A 16,592-nucleotide genomic window follows, 5' to 3' on the forward strand; every position below is an offset into this window, starting at 1 on the left:
CATATTGTCCATCTGCATGATGTTTTTGTAGAAACGGGATCAAAATTTTTTTTTAAACATTCGTCTGGTGCACATCTTAATTGATAACCAAACCAGAGGGCATGTTGTAGAAGGCACGAGAAAGAGAACGATGTCCTTCTGCGTCCATAATTTTGGCTAGTCTTCCACTACCTTGCTTGCGAATAATTGTTGGGCATCTTAGGATATGGTAAACAGTCGAAGGCGCAACGTATTCGCTTTTTAAATGTTGTACGGTATACTTTTTGCCGAGATTTCTGTGGCAATTCGTAGAATTGTACAACACGCTCCCGAAATGCTACTTCTTGTTTCGATGCCATTTAAAGCAAAACTAGGCAAGCATAAACAAAACAAAGAATATTTACAAAAAGTGGAGAGACAAAGCTAACACATAACTACTCTCATTTCTCTCTGAGTTCGTTTGTTGTTGAGTATAGGGACCTCGAAAAAAATCCAAAATTTTAGTAGTCACCCGTTAAAAGTGAGCTTGAGTATGTTTGTATGCTCCGCCATAACTCCAGAACGCCTTGACCGTTCTCCACCAAACTTGGTACACATGTTCCTTAACATAAGGAAATCAGAACAGAAGAGTTGGATAAAAGGGGGTGATTCATAACAGGGGGGAGGCCTTGACTCCGAAACGCCTAGACGACTCTTCAGCGAACTTGGCACACATGTTCCTTGGCATAAGCGAATCAGCACTGGGAAGTTGACAAAGGGGGGAATCCCTAACAAGGGGGAGAGAGGTCTAAATAAGTAAAAGGGGTTGCGTTTCTCTTGCATTTAAACCAATTGCAGTTGTGCAACTGACTTTGATAGAAGAGGGGGGTTCCACCGAGTAAACAAAGCTTTGTTTCGTTTCCATTATAGCCATTTTGATTGAGCAAACCGATGCATAATTAGGTACGTGACAGAAAGGGGAGCTGACTGGGAAGGAACCGACATGTAGAGGACGAGGAACGTGAGTATGAATTTATGTTCCGCCATAGCTCCGGAACTTCAGGACTGTTCTTCGTCAAACCTCGTTTGTCTGTTTTTTGGCATAAAAGAATCAGCACCGGAGGGTTGACAAAAGAGGGAGACGGTCTCTTACAAGAAGAGAGAAAGGTTCAAATGGGTAAAGGGTTCTCTTGCATTTGGGAATGATACCACTTGAACAATTGTACAAGTTGTTTTATTTCTGAAAGGGGGAGTAGGGTGGCCATTAAAAAAGAAGGTAAAAAACGTAAAAAGGCTTTATGTCGATTTATAGGCATTACCGAGAAGTAGTTGGGGGACTACGTGAGAGAAACTGGCAGTGAGAGAAGTAGACATATTCAAATGAAAAAAAGGGTTTGTTTCTTACATGAATGTTTTCATTACAAAAACAGATGTACAAGTGACAGTGACAAAGGGGCCTCGAGTGAGATCGGGCAATCAGCTAGTTGCATATAAAGCGCAATGGTTCGCATAAAGCACTTCTATAATTTAATTTCAATATTTTGCAGAGTAAACTTGATGCAATAAAATGCAGTTTCTGTAGCATCATGTTTTACAAACTTTATGTTTTTTTTTTGGATAGACAAAAAATAAAAATTTATCTTCCCTTGCTTTTTTCACCAACTTACTTGGTTTCCAAAGCTCAAAGCTATAAAAACCTTTTCCAATAAAACTACCAATAAACTAAAAAAAATGTTGGATCCAATAAATTGTTCGGTTTTGAATAAAAAGGAGGCCATGAAGTTCCATAAACACCATTTTGCAGGTCACTGGAATGTTAGGCGGAAGATTTTTCGATCCATTTTCGCATTACACAGTTAATATGTATGTCTAAAATCTCGCAGAATAAAAGGGCGTGAAATCTAAGGTTTTTGAGAGCTAAGGCAAAAACTGGAGGTGCTTTTGAATATTTTTTTTGCTAAAACATTAGTACCAGAACATTACAACTTTCTCGTGCATCAAACCATGGCTTAAGAATGCTGGAAGTGCAAGAAAATATTGGTGTAGAAAAAACGTAAAACATGGACAAAAATAAATTTTGTTGGTTTTGGTTTTCAAGGATTATTTGATGAATCCAGTTGTCTAGAACTTAGAAGCCTGATTTCAGGTTACATATCTCGAATTCCAGAGCGGCAATTTCTGACTATTTTTTATTCTATTTTTAAGTTAAAAACAGCTCTCTAACTTTAGAATTCTTCATGTCGATGTCTGTATGTAATTAAAAACTGCTAATCATTTTTTTCTTAAATTTCCCCGAGAAATAATTGTCGAGAAAATAAAGTTCAGGAGATTACATGTCTGTCTCTATCAGCATTCGGGTATCGAATAGTTTTTCGTTATCCAATTTGATACATTTTAAAAAGTTGACACCAATTGATAAGTTAATATTTGAACCGAAAGTATGATTTTAAACCAATTGACGTTCTACACAAATTTTATTTTTAAATTCCGAATAATTTCCCTTGTGTCAAAAAACATTATCGCCCTCCTGAATATATTAGACGAATAACTAACCTCCAGTTCAATCTCAAGCTTGTTAATATCATCCGTTGCTGTATTGAGATTTTCCAGTTCGACCTGCAAATAAAAGCAAAAAAAGAGCAAAGCGTTAGATATATGGTAGGAAAGAAATGGCAAATCTTCGACTCAAAGCACTTTTGCCAATCTCATTTATATAATCTATAAATCAGATAATTTATAAATACCAAATACAGTAATTGCCACTCTCATCATAAATTATGATCATGCAACGATGATCATAATTTATGATGAGAGTGGCAATTACTAATGCTCCAGTTTAAAGCAATTCGTTGCAGAATAATTTAGTGTACAATTTCAAACCTAATACGTATTCTGGATGCCATCCAAAAGCTGCATTATTTTTCTTTCGAACATTTTTAGAACGAATGTTTCAGAGGAGAGTATTTATGATCCATGCACAATAAATTATCTAAATTATAGCTTTAACAAAATTTGTTGGTAAATTAACAGGCATAACGAACTTTATTGTGATGGTCTATCCTGTACTTGTGAGAAATACTGACTGGCTATGAACATTCTGAACTTTTTTTCCTACACGCTTTTGATTTCGATTCCACCTGTTTATACCACGAGAATTCTACGCGATAATGCGCAATGCAGCGTGCACGTTTAAATGCCAACCAAGTTAAACGTGCACGGTGCTAAAAGCCCTTTATCTATTTATAAATACTGTAAAAAGTAAATCATGAAAGATCCTGTATTAATTCCGTAGCAGAAACAAACGAAGTCACATAAATTACAGAACATTAATTGAGCAAAAGTGCGCATCAACTTCAGCAAAGCACCATTGCAAATTGCAGTTCAATCGCATATTCACTAACCAAATGCCGGCCACCTCCTCCCAGGGTGCGATACTTTTCCAGCAGACAATCCTTTCTCCACGTCAGCAGCAGCATCCGATAGTTTATGTACGGTGCCCTCGGAAAGGATTTGTTCCAGACCCGGACGGAACCGGAATTCAATTTGTACCACTGCTCACAGACCGACTTGAATTCTTCGATCAGCACAAATTCCGCTGCCATCGTTGTTGGTGACGAATTCATGACTCAGTTCACGACGGAGAAGTTTTTCTGATTTGTTTTTATTTACTTTATTTATTAGTCTTCCGAACTTTCGTATTGACGCAGTTTGGAAACAAACAAAATGTTCTGCCTTTTCCGCAAAGCCATCAAAAAACACTGTATTATAAAACAGAACGGCGCTGAAGGTAGAGCATCCGTTCGAAAGCGATTGCATAGCTTAAGTTGACTTTATTGTATTACCAGTGCAAAACTTTTCCACAGGTGCTCACTACCACTGCTGTTGTGGCTGCTGCTGCTGTCGGAGTATAGAGAATCCATTATCACCAAAAGGCTCAGAGCACTTTGTTAGCACAATATCAACCAGCAAACGTACGTACGTAACAGATACGGCTGTGACCTGTGCCAGTGAGTCACATCGCTGGTGGAAAAAAATGTTCCAAAGGGAGCTCAAATCGAGCTCGCGAAAAAAAATTGATAAGATAGGAACTGGTAACCTTAGGGGAAGAATATGGGAAAGGCATTTGCTTTCTTATTTAGGGTATTAGCAATTAAAAAATGCGAACGATATGAATATGGTAAAAGTGGCAATTAAAATCAGTATTGAGGATGCCCATTGAAAAGCATCATTTTTTTTTTCTCTTTATACTAAGAGATGTAAAAGTACATATCTCTGATTTCTTCTACGATAAAATTGCTATTTTCCTCCATAAGAAAGTGGTGTTTAATTGCTGCATTCTGGCCCAATTTTCTAGGTTAATGCTGCGAAAATTAGAATGAGATGATATTTAGTTTACTAAAACAACACCACTGAAATGGGAGAAACTGGTATTTTAGAGATAATTCACCTGCCCGGCTAACCACATCTGCGCTGCGATCCACAGAGCCTGGCAGGTTATAAAATTGGCTTCCATCATAGGTTGGCTTGATCAACGGATCCCCTAGCTTGTATTGAGAGGAACATACTTGACAAGCGTTACTTCAATGATTCTCCCATACCTATTTTTTCGCTCTTTTCCCTTCACGTCTTGTCCTACGCTGTTTGGATACTTCCATGTACCCCCGCTGGAATGGCGTTATTCTTTAATCTGAACCCCGGTGATATGAATGCATTCACATTGAATCCTGATCAAGCGTCATACACAATTGATGGTTAAGTTGACCGGGCAAATAGAAAAAAAAATATCAAAAAAACTTAAGTTAAACTTAGAGTTACAAAATATTCAGATTAAAAATGAATTCGCCTAATTTGAACGAGGTGTTTTTCATATTAGCGGGGGTTGAATGTATAAATAGCTTTACTTCAATACTTTCTTCTACCGTCCCATCTCTCGATTGAAAAAAAACTGCCGTATTTTGATTGGATAGTTGATAAGAGTAATCCGAGTCGATTGCCCTATTTGTTAACGGGGCATATGAGACCTTCTAACTAGTTCGTAAGTAAAGTAGTTTCTTCCTCCTCAGTCCATACCTTAAAAGGAAAGTTTGCGAAATCAGGAAGCTGTAAGTCAGAACGCAGTGCGAGCAGCGATCAGGAAGTTCAGTGAGGATAACTAGAAGTTCCAGCAAAAGAAAATTTCAGTACGGGATGTGGCCAGAAAGGTTGGCCCATTGGAATAAAAAACGATCATCGCGCAGAACAATATTTGAATCTGCGAACCTATAAAAAGCGAAAGCAGCAGAAACGAACCCCTAAACAAGAAGCATCAATCAGCCCTGGAATATGAATAAAGCAGTGTGATACGATGTTTGCTGGCAATGCAAAGCGCATAATAATGAACGACAAGATACCTATACGTGATGATAGCCGCCCGTACTACTACGGATCGAATTTTTACTCTCCGACAAATTTTCCAGAAATGTCGAGAGTACAACATGCCCACGCATCATATTTTCGTGGATTTCAGAGCAGCATACGATACAGTTGAACGCGAACAGCTATGGCAGATAATGCACGAGTACGGTTTTCCGGACAAACTGACGCGGCTGATCAAAGCTACACTGGAACGAGTGTTGTGCTACGTGCGCGTTTCGGGGACACTCTCGAGTCCTTTCGAATAGCGCAGAGGGTTGCGACAAGGAAACGGGCTGTCCTGTATGTTATTCAATATCGATATTGAAGGCGGCCATCGAAACCAGAGGTACAATTTTTAGCAAAAGTAGCCAACTCATAGCTTTCGCAGACACCTCGACATCATTACTAGAAATCTTGGGACGGCGGAGGCAATTAGATGCCAGACTAAAAACGGAGGCTAGGAGGATAGGGTTACAAATCAATGTGTCGAAAACCAAATAGATGGTAGGAGGAAGCTCCAGAGAAAGTACCGTGCGCCTCCCACGGACAGTGACTATTGATGGTGATGAATTGGAAGTGGTTGATGAGTTCGTATATTTGGGATCTCTGGTCACCGTCGACAATATACAAGTAAGGAGATCCAACGTTGCATTCAAGCTGGAAATCGAGCCTACTTTTTCCTCCGCAAGATGCTTCGATCTGGGAGCATACGCCGCCGCACAAAGCTGGGGATGTACAAATCGCTAATAAGACCGGTTGTCCCTTACGGACTTGAGACAGTAACTTTGCTTACGGAAGACATACGTGCACTTGCCGTATTTGAACAAAAGGAGTTGCGGATTATTTTTGACGGAGTACAAACGGATAGCGGAGAGTGGCGTTGACGTATGAACCACGAGTTGCAAGCACTACTAGGAGAGATTTACATCGCACCGCTGGCGAAAGTTGGGACACCACGGTGAGCCGGCCACGTCCCAAGGATGCCGGACGACTGTGCAGTGAAATTCGTTCTCTTCAAAGACCCCACCGACATCAGCAATAGAGGGGCCCAACGTGCTAGAAGGCTCGTCCAGGTTGAAACCGACTTGCATGTGTCGAGGCGCGCAACGAATTGGCGACGAGTAGGCCATCCCGGCTCATGGCTGATTATAGCAAGATATACGTGAACTTTGACTATAAATCCTTGGTAGGGCCACAGTATTACACGATACGAGAAGGGTTCAAGTCTCATTCAATTTTGATTGTAAAATGGTTGTAATCTGGCAAGCTATTTGTGGGGCGATAAAACTTCGCAACCGTTCAGTACAATTGCTTTGATAAACAACGAAATGTATGTCAGTTAACAAGTGGAAGTGTTAACAAAAACGGCTTCTACCCATGATTCATAGTCACGAAAATTCTGTTTTCATCTGGCTAGATTTAGAATGCTTTAGCTTAAAGGATGAAACATTCCTTCCAAGGGACATGAATTCCCCAAATTGTGCGTAAACAAATTGAATTCGACATTCATTATCGTGAAAAGAACTGGAAAAAAGTGCCAAATCTTGTCGCTAAGAAGTCTATGCGGAATCTCATGAGAATGTTCCCAAGAAGGTATGTCAGCTTGCATACAATCGATAGATAGCAGCAATTGAGAACACTGAACTATCGTTTTAACGCACAGACACAGTCTTTAATAACATTCTGAGACTCTTCTGAGACCACTTTGTATATTCCGAGACGTAACCAATCTGTTCGCACGAGCACTTTGTCGACTCGTTATGGTACTACTGTTGTCTACGTGCTTCCCAATAAGCTATACTTATTTGTTATTGATTTTCATCTAGCCTGATAACCTTAATGAACCTAATTGTCAAAAAAAAACTCTAGTTTATCGAACTCAAACAATTCTTCGGTAACGCTAAAGGTTCGAACAATAGAAACGGCATGTAAAACAGAGATTTAAGGCAATAAGGGTCCGTTAAGTTTCTAGAGAGCTTGGATCTGTTTTCTTGTTGTGGATTAGCTTTCGCTATTATTACAGATTGATGATTTCCGGTCCAAAAGTATACGCAACGTATTCAAAAGACCGTCCCGATAACAACCGAATCTGGGAGCTAGAATCCTGAATTGGATGCCTCCAGACGTATTTCCGAATATACAAACTCTGAAAGTATTTCAAAGCCATCTGTAGGCCTATTCCTCTGACCTCAGCAAACTTTTATGAGTCTCAGACCGTTATCACTGGTCGACAGCTGAAGGTTATATCTTCCTGTTCCGGGTAGGCAGGAAAACACAGATTCTTTTTAGCGTAATGCTTTAAGCTGAAACGTATATTTTGATACATATAATATTTCGTAGTGATATGTTAATTTTACTCACAAATTCTGTGCGCGATTGTATTTAGCTACCCGAAACAATGGGTGCACCGGAGACGATAATTACTCTGTAGTTGAAAATATATGTGTAAATTTTATGCAACTTTTGATGTAATATTGAACTACAACCTCCTATAGAGCACAATTACTTAATTGAGAACTAGTTTAACTAGCAATTGGCGATCGTAACTTAATCCGCGTTCAACGCGGTGCCGCGGGTCTACAACGATGTACTATTATTGTGAACTTGCTATTATATAAATTTATACGAAAGAATTATTTAAGTAACTTAATTTATAACTTCTGTACTTGGATTTCGCGCTACTTATGAAGTGAATTTTATCTCTCTCCTCACTTTACTTATCAAGTTAGACTTCTGTTCGATCAATAACGGCCGTTTTATCTCTTCGCCACAGCTAGCTATAATCAAGGGTTGCATTCGTTGATCAAGGTTGCCAGATGGGCTGCTGTAGTGGCAACATACCCCCCTCCGTAAGGATGTGCATTACCTTCATCCTTACTAGTAGCAGCCACATCCAGTATTGCCAATCTGGAGACCAGTCGAATAATCTTGATGACGTTTGAAGCGTGGCATGTCGGATACGACCATCCTTACCGAAAAATACATCAAGTATTCGTTCCGTACCCAGCCGTTTCGACGACTTTCATCAATTACAATTGCTAAGTCACTTAGATGGCTGTCATGAACCTTATTAAACCACTTAACATGTTTCGTCAGTATCCGCAAGTATTCGCGTACACAGCTGCTCCAATGATGATGAATACGTTTTCGTATGAAGTCCCAGAATTTTCGAATTTTGTCCCTTTCCATCACATGGCTGATTTGTTGTTTCACGTCACTTACTTCATTTGATCGACTTGCTCCGACTGAAATGGGCTCAAAGGGATCTAGCGTTGCAAAACTAGAACGCCGAGCTGCTGTTGGCAACGATGCTATTCTGCGGTTATCTAGTCGAGATATCTGACAACGATGAACAGCTTTTAGGATGAAAACTCTGAACCTTGAAATGTAAGAGTCTGTACGAATTTCTTTAACAACAACTACAGAATTATCGAAACATGATGCGCCCTTCTCGTTGACCTTAGAAATGCCTTTATAGAACAGGCTCGATTTCGCGAACGGTTGTCCTTTTTGCTTGATTACTGTCTGAGTTCGCCAAGTTTTTTCCATTCCATCTGAGTAGAAATCCGATTCGGTTTGTTGTAACTGATGCTGGTTAAGGTTCACTGTACGAATGCGCGGTTCATTTCGTTTTTCAATCCGTTCCTTTGCTCGAATCACACGTGACGTTACTATGTTTTGCTGCAAAATCGGTCGTGCTCTTTGCTCTGCTTTTGAATTCAGGCGCTCTATATTTCTAATTTCAGGACCTTCACTGATAAAATAATCTGTTGACGAAGACTCTAGTTTTGTATCAGCTTTGTACTGGCGATCACAGATACTAAAGAAACTAAAGTGTACATTTTCCTTACCGTTATCGAGGTTTCCATATATGCACCAACCCAAACGAGTCTTAGCGGCTATTGGACCGAAACTTCCTTCTTTAACCTTTCGTGGGACTGCTAGCGAGAGATCACTCAGCCCAATCAATAATTTCGGAACAGCATTTTCATAACTACTGACTGGTAGTTTTGACAAGTGTTCATATTCTTTCTGCAGTTCATCATATCGTAGCGTTTGCTCAGGAAGACTCAAATTTTCCACAGTTCGCACATTATTCATGCGATAGCGGATATTTTTGTTTACAGCTGAAATTTCAATGGATATTTTTTGAGAGCTACTTTCTGTGCGAGTCATATTTGACGTCCACTTTAGACAAAGGGGCTCCGTTGGGCCTTCTGTTCCCAATTCCTCAGCTAAATCTTTCTGTATTAAAGTCGCAGAGGAACCTTCATCCAGAAAGGCGAAAGTATTTATTGTTTTATACCGTCCATACACAGTAATAGGAACGATTCTAAATAGCACTGATTGCCCGCAATGGTGGCTGGCATGGCTCTCCGAGTCGTGAGATTTTAACGAGTTATTCTCTTTTGAGGAACTCGAATGCAGCAGTCGATTATGACGAAATTTACAATTTATGATACCGCATTGCATTGACGTTCGACAAGCTCTCCGTCCGTGAGCTTTCAAACAGCAACGGCATAATTTAAGACTATGTACTATTTTCCACCTACCACCAACACTACTTTGCAGGAATTCAGTACAATCTTTTACACGATGACCGTGACCTTCACAAACGGGACAAAACCTTGTCGTGTTTTGTCTTGTTATCAGTTGCCTATCCTCGATGTGTGCATGAAGATGGCCTGTGTCCTTATTCCGCCATCTTTCAACCTTCTGATCTGATTGTCCGCTGAAAGGGACGACCTTGCAGACGGATTGTACAATTGATGACATGAAATCACTAAATGTTTGTAGTGTTTCATTAGGAAACATCGCTAAATACTGCGCCCACTGTAGTTTCACGTTTGCAGGTAGTTTTCCTACCAATTCCTGCAACAGCGCGGGGTTAGACAAATGGGCATGATGCCCACTTACGATAAGATGTTGTGTTAAATTTCGTACTGATAATCCAAACTCTATTAAGGTTTCTAATTTCTCAGCTCTTGGTGCTGGACTTTCTCTCACTTCTTTTAATAATTTATTTATTATCATTTCCGGGCGACCGAAGAGCGTCTCCAACGTTCTTATAACCTCAGGGACTGAATCAGGAATCAACAGATGATATCGAACTGATCTCAGAGCGTTGCCCTTCAGGCACCGTTGGAGTCTAGCCATATTTTCTACGTTATTATACCCGCAGGCCAGCGTAGTGCTCTCGTAACAATTTATAAAGAATGGCCATTCTTCGGGTTCGCCAGAAAATACCGGCAGATCTCTTGCCATGACCTGCCTAGCTGCCAACTGTTCTGGTGACGGTATGCGTAGCGACGTATTATGTGCATGAAATTGATTGCAATCTTGCGTTGGTAACGGATGACTCGAACCACCAGGCTGCTTCGATAGGTGAGGACGCGCGTTAGTAGATCGCTGCTGTCCATAAGTGATTCCAGTGCCTTGATCGTTTCGATTCACACGAGTACTATTAATGTTTCCAGGGTGATTAACTGTAGACGAAAATTGTAACGACTGCTCGAAAAAGTGATCGGCCCTCCGATCAACAGTTGAATTGTTAAATTTTACGCTCTCAGAGCGGCTGAGTGTTTGTCTTTGTATACCATGATTTTGTGCAGGGATAGCGCTTCCCGGTTGGAATGAGTTAGGAACTGCTGTTCTCTGCATGGCTCTGTGTGGCGATTTTATTTTATTTGTGCATTCCGGTTGGTGTGACTTATGCACTGCACCTTTCAAGGCGCCCGCGGTCATATTCGCCGGATCTTCAGAAGTCACAATGTTAGATTGCTCGACTTGAATTCGACACTCGTTCAGTAACGCCTGCAATTCACGTATCTGCTGCAAGCTGGGTTTTGTCTGCTTTTCGCATTGTTCCAGCGTTATCTTTAGCTTTTGCATGTAGTCAATGCGGCCAGGGGTTGCTTTCTCCGTTTCAGCGACATTCGTTTCGTCTTGTTTGTCTGCATCACCTTGTTTGTCTGCAGAATGATCCGGATGATCATTATCAGACGGTTGATTTGAGCGCAAAGCTTTTGAAATGGGACTGGTCGTTTGACGCACAGGATCATTGATCGGGGGAAGAAAGCTGGCATGATTTGTCGGCAGTACGTTATTTTGTCGTTGTGCTTGAATCCACTGACCTACACTTGCGGTGTGCTGGCGAGCTTCCCAGGCACTCACGCGACTACGGGTGCTACGATTATCGAATTCCTCGTCTAGCAGGGACTGTTCCAGCTGGTATTTTTGCTCAGCGTATTTTTTATCCACATCGAGTTGGAGTTGCTTTTTCTCCAGCTCGCTTTGTTCTGCAATATGTTGCAGTTCAAGTTGTATACGGGCCTGCTTGTTCGACAAAGTAGACGACGCTGACTTTGCTGCGGATGGAAGGCATTTTGGGCAGGTCCATTCACGATTTGATACACTGTCTGTGACACCGGCGCAGGAATAATGCCACCAGTGTCCACATTTGTCGCAGGCAACGACATTATCAGCAGAGTCGGGTTTATCGCAAGCCACACAGCTAAATGTATTGTCTGGATCCGGGGTCACATTGAGGTTAGGTGTATCCGGCATGTCGTACTAATTGGAGAATTTCTTAAAGATTTGTTCCGGGTAGGCAGGAAAACACAGATTCTTTTTAGCGTAATGCTTTAAGCTGAAACGTATATTTTGATACATATAATATGTCGTAGTGATATGTTAATTTTACTCACAAATTCTGTGCGCGATTGTATTTAGCTACCCGAAACAATGGGTGCACCGGAGACGATAATTACTCTGTAGTTGAAAATATATGTGTAAATTTTATGCAACTTTTGATGTAATATTGAACTACAACCTCCTATAGAGCACAATTACTTAATTGAGAACTAGTTTAACTAGCAATTGGCGATCGTAACTTAATCCGCGTTCAACGCGGTGCCGCGGGTCTACAACGATGTACTATTATTGTGAACTTGCTATTATATAAATTTATACGAAAGAATTATTTAAGTAACTTAATTTATAACTTCTGTACTTGGATTTCGCGCTACTTATGAAGTGAATTTTATCTCTCTCCTCACTTTACTTATCAAGTTAGACTTCTGTTCGATCAATAACGGCCGTTTTATCTCTTCGCCACAGCTAGCTATAATCAAGGGTTGCATTCGTTGATCAAGGTTGCCAGAAGGGCTGCTGTAGTGGCAACATCTTCCAATGAAAGAACGGTGGAATTACTTCCTGATCCCTGATCTGCACACTTGCATCTCCGGCGACGATTGTCACGCTGTGGTCTCCAAAGGTCCGCAAGAGTTAGTCGTAGGACTCGTGCTTAACATCATCGGATTTATCGTTGGGGGGAAGATCTATAGGATCTACTGCGCGAAGCTGCCTTTCACCGGTATTTGGCCACAAATACACTTCCAGAATAGCATCAATTTTTACTCCTAGCTGATGCCAATTCGTGCCTAGTCATGGCTATGGTTTGGTTTGAGGAATCCGTAGTAGGCCCGACTTCAGCTGATAATACGTCTTCCAATCTCACGGCTGGTATTGTTGTTCGCTGTTGCCAGCGAGCCAAGGTATACGAACTCTTCGACTATCTCAAACTCATCCCGTCTGCCTAAGCGGGCCCTGTCGCGCTCGGTCCCGCCCGCCAGCATATACTTCGTTTTAGACGGGTTTATCTTCAAACCAATCTTCTCTGCTTCGCATTTAAGCTATTTGATGCCCCTTCCAGGTAATTCTTCCCACTTTTCGAAACCGGGTGAAGATGACAAGCCTCCAAGAAGCACGGTTTCCCTCATCGCTCTGTCTGATAGCACGATAAAGCGGTTCGCTGTTCTGGGTACCTCTGAAGAATTGCGGAAATCGTCCAGCAAAGATAGAAGCGCTTACACTCTACACGCCACCTTTCTCCATAGCGCGAGTGGGACACACCGTAACGCAAAGCACGCCGAGCCTATGCAGAATGGCTGCGGACAACGTAGTTAGGCTGAGTTAGGTAAAAGCAGGTTAACTGGCGAACTCTGCCGGCAGGCTTGAGTCATTAAGAACTCTCACCCCAAGGCGGCGGGCCGAAGGCTGAGGCAACCGACACGTTGCTGACCAGATGAAGTTCATACTGCGTTGGCAATACTTGCTAATATGATTAACCATTCACAATGGAAAGTTTTATTTTTTTTTTAAATATACTACTTTCATTTGCAAAAAAAATATCTAATTTATGAAAAGGTTAAAATTATGTATTCATAACAAAAGTGCAGCAGCAACCTAAAAATTAGACTACGTTGTTTGTTTGGGTATTCAATTATAGACGTGCCACTGTACATACTTCACCAAGTTGGAATACGATGAACGCTTATGGAGCAGCATTAAAAGCAGCACTCAATGTCATTGGGTCTTCCTCATTTGGTTGAAGTAGGTACTTACCATGCACACATTGGAATCACTTCGTTAAACAAAAAAAAAACTAGGGTCATCCGATACTCTATTCAATGACGAAAAATTTCATTTCACTAGTTTGATGAAACTTGGTGTTTCGGTCGTATTTTTGTGATTCCCATAAACAATTCAACTAAATGACCCAGAACAAATTAGAGACTTCCACCTTATCACGACCAACAACTTAAATAAACGCTCTGACGCGAAGTGCATGCGTCATTGGTTGCCTCATTTTCGCGACCGAACGGTAATGTTTACTCCAACAATCAATAAAATTGTACAGCACTAATGGATTTCTGGCTATAGAGCGCATAGAGGTGGTCGAACAGTGTTGGCACAACCATGTAAAAAAATCTGTCCTTCAATCATCAAACCTAATATGTTTCGTGAATGTACTTGAAAAAGGTCTCTAAATAATCTGTTACTCAAGATTTGTCGGAGCGACATTTCAACATCATACGCCGAAAAACATAAATATGCAGGTACAGGCAACAGAACCGTTAATCCCTTAATCGTGCAGTCTCGTTGAACCCTTCTGACCAAATAGTTATAAAAGTATAAGCACAAACAGTCGCACAGAAACGCTCACACATTCAAACACTCATCAAAATAGCTCATCTAAAGCACATCAGTGGTATTTCTCCCAAGCTAGCATTATATTCGTGCTCAGGGAAGTGTACCTGTCTTTGGTAGAACCAAAAGAAAAAACTGCAAACCGGTTTGGACAGCATTCAGCTAAGCACACTTTGAAAACCACAACATAGACTAACCTCAGAAACATTCAAAATCCGAGAGAACTCAATGCGAATATTGTACAGATGATCATAGAGCTCAATTTTTTGTCTGCTGAACCAACATATAGGTCCATTCAAAATTACAGCGTCACTGTATTAACAACATTAGCTTAGTTTTATTACCATACCACCACATTTGAATTGTTTAGAAGAGGATTATGATCGACTGCACTGTTATTACGCAGCAGAATGATGCTGTTCTGTCCCATTGAAATACCGTGAACGCACATAATTCCAATTACCTCGATTTTTTGAAGATTGAGTTAAAAACCTTAGTCAACGAGAACGCTCATAATCAGAACACGCTCATTGACCATGATTTTTCAAACAATTTTTTAAAAATGGACTGCATTTGCTGAGTGATCGGAATCACGTGCATTTACGGTAGTAAATAAGATGAATTACCTCGCGGACAAGTATAAGCGTTTTCGTCATTGGTGAAAGAATCTCAAGCTGCGGGAGATATGTTTATAGCAATCCTACACAAACTATTGACTTTGCACATGCATGTTGAGTGCATTGTATCGGAAGAATGATCATCATTCGTTCCTTTACTGTCAAAAATATTGTGAAGCAATCTTTTTACTTGAAAAATTTAGCCATTACAAAAACATAAATAAACAAAAAACTGAAAACCTACCTGGATTCTGGGGTCCAGTTCGGGATTGTCGTCCCCTTCTGCCTCCTTGGTCGAATTTTCCATTGTCAGATATCGGGAACTCTAAAGGTATAGAAAAATGCACTCCAATAGGATCCGACAAAACTTCACACCCGAAACGTAGATCAGATTCCTATTTTTAGCTGCAACAGCATCACCATCATTCGCTTTGCTCCACACAGATAATAATCAGCCGTCTGTGTGCTTTCCCTTTGTTTGGGAACAATTTTCTTTGATTTATCCAATAAAACCAGCACAATCACAACAAATTGGACAATATGATAAACACCTTGTATTTACACTAAATTCGCGGCACAACAAACATCACCAAACAGGAAGCGAGTTTATTGATCAAAAATCTTTCCACCCCAGCAGGAACAGGAACTTTTCCTCCAAACGATGACGACGGCTTTGTCCCCAGAGCAGACAGCAGATAGCGCAACAGAAATTTTACACCTCACGGACGACGCGATTTCACGACGCTAGGGTTCGATTTCCGCAATCCGGTGCAAGAACCCGCACTCCCATTACAGCGGAAAAAGCGACGCCGAGGGTAAAATTACGGCAGATTTCAATTATTTTCACTCTATAATGTCACTGAGTAGCAAAATCTCCAGCAGAAATTAAAACGCACGTCCGTCGCGGGTGGAAATAACTTCTCGAGTGCAAAGCGATGACAGCTGCTTTCACACGCGAAGCGCTTCGCATTTTTAAAAACCATCAACAACAGCAACAGAAGACAGAACAGAGCTAACGTAACGTCATATTTACCATCAACTGACAGAAGAACGTGAAAAGCATTAACCAAGATACTTGTATTTGAGGGTGGAAAGATTTGTCTTGGTCACGACTAAAATATCTAGATAGAATTAACAAAAGGGCGAATGTCGCAAATGTAAACAAAACGAGTGAGAGTTAGTTTTTGCTGGGCCAGCGTAGGAAAATCAACTCTCACTTGGTTTATTTACGCTTGCGACATTCGCCCTTTTATTAGTTCTATCTTCATATAGGCTTGCCTTGAGGCCTGCTACTCCGCGACCAGTAAAGTGACTATAGTATATATATATATATATATATATATAGAGTGGCGACAATGTCAAAATTGGAATGATAATTATCTGTCAGTGTCATTCCAATCGACCAGACAACCTATCCAACGCGTATGCAGGAAAGAGAAAGAAAAACCTAGGATAAACCGCATTGCATACATTTGGGATGACTTGGCGCCACTCTGTATGTAGTCACTCTAGCGACCAGCTATTTTTTGTGACGTTGGTAAGTTCGAAACAAACAAACAGTTTTTTCCCCATTCATCTCCAAGTGATTGTTTCCACCGTCGAAAACTTTCCTACTATGTTTCCTTTACAATC

General features: G+C 40.8%; 1 protein-coding gene across 2 annotated transcripts in view; it reads right to left on the minus strand.

Moving 5' to 3' along the window:
* LOC128734061 (SH3 domain-binding protein 5 homolog) overlaps positions 1-15,862 on the minus strand; it is a 42,465-nt gene extending 26,603 nt beyond the window's left edge. Inside the window, exons 1-2 of one of the 2 annotated variants that reach the window (XM_053828050.1) lie at positions 15,205-15,862; positions 2,512-2,574 (exon numbers count right to left, since the gene is read on the minus strand). In XM_053828050.1, coding sequence (XP_053684025.1) covers positions 2,512-2,574; positions 15,205-15,267 — 126 coding nt within the window. In that variant the 5' untranslated portion in view covers positions 15,268-15,862. Of the gene's footprint in view, positions 1-2,511; positions 2,575-3,359; positions 3,600-15,204 lie in introns of those variants that run through there. The other variant, XM_053828049.1, reaches the window with a different exon arrangement.
* Between the last annotated feature and the right edge of the window lie 730 nt (positions 15,863-16,592).

Source organism: Sabethes cyaneus, chromosome 2 (genome assembly GCF_943734655.1).
Source record: "Sabethes cyaneus chromosome 2, idSabCyanKW18_F2, whole genome shotgun sequence".
Taxonomy (NCBI): domain Eukaryota; kingdom Metazoa; phylum Arthropoda; class Insecta; order Diptera; family Culicidae; genus Sabethes; species Sabethes cyaneus.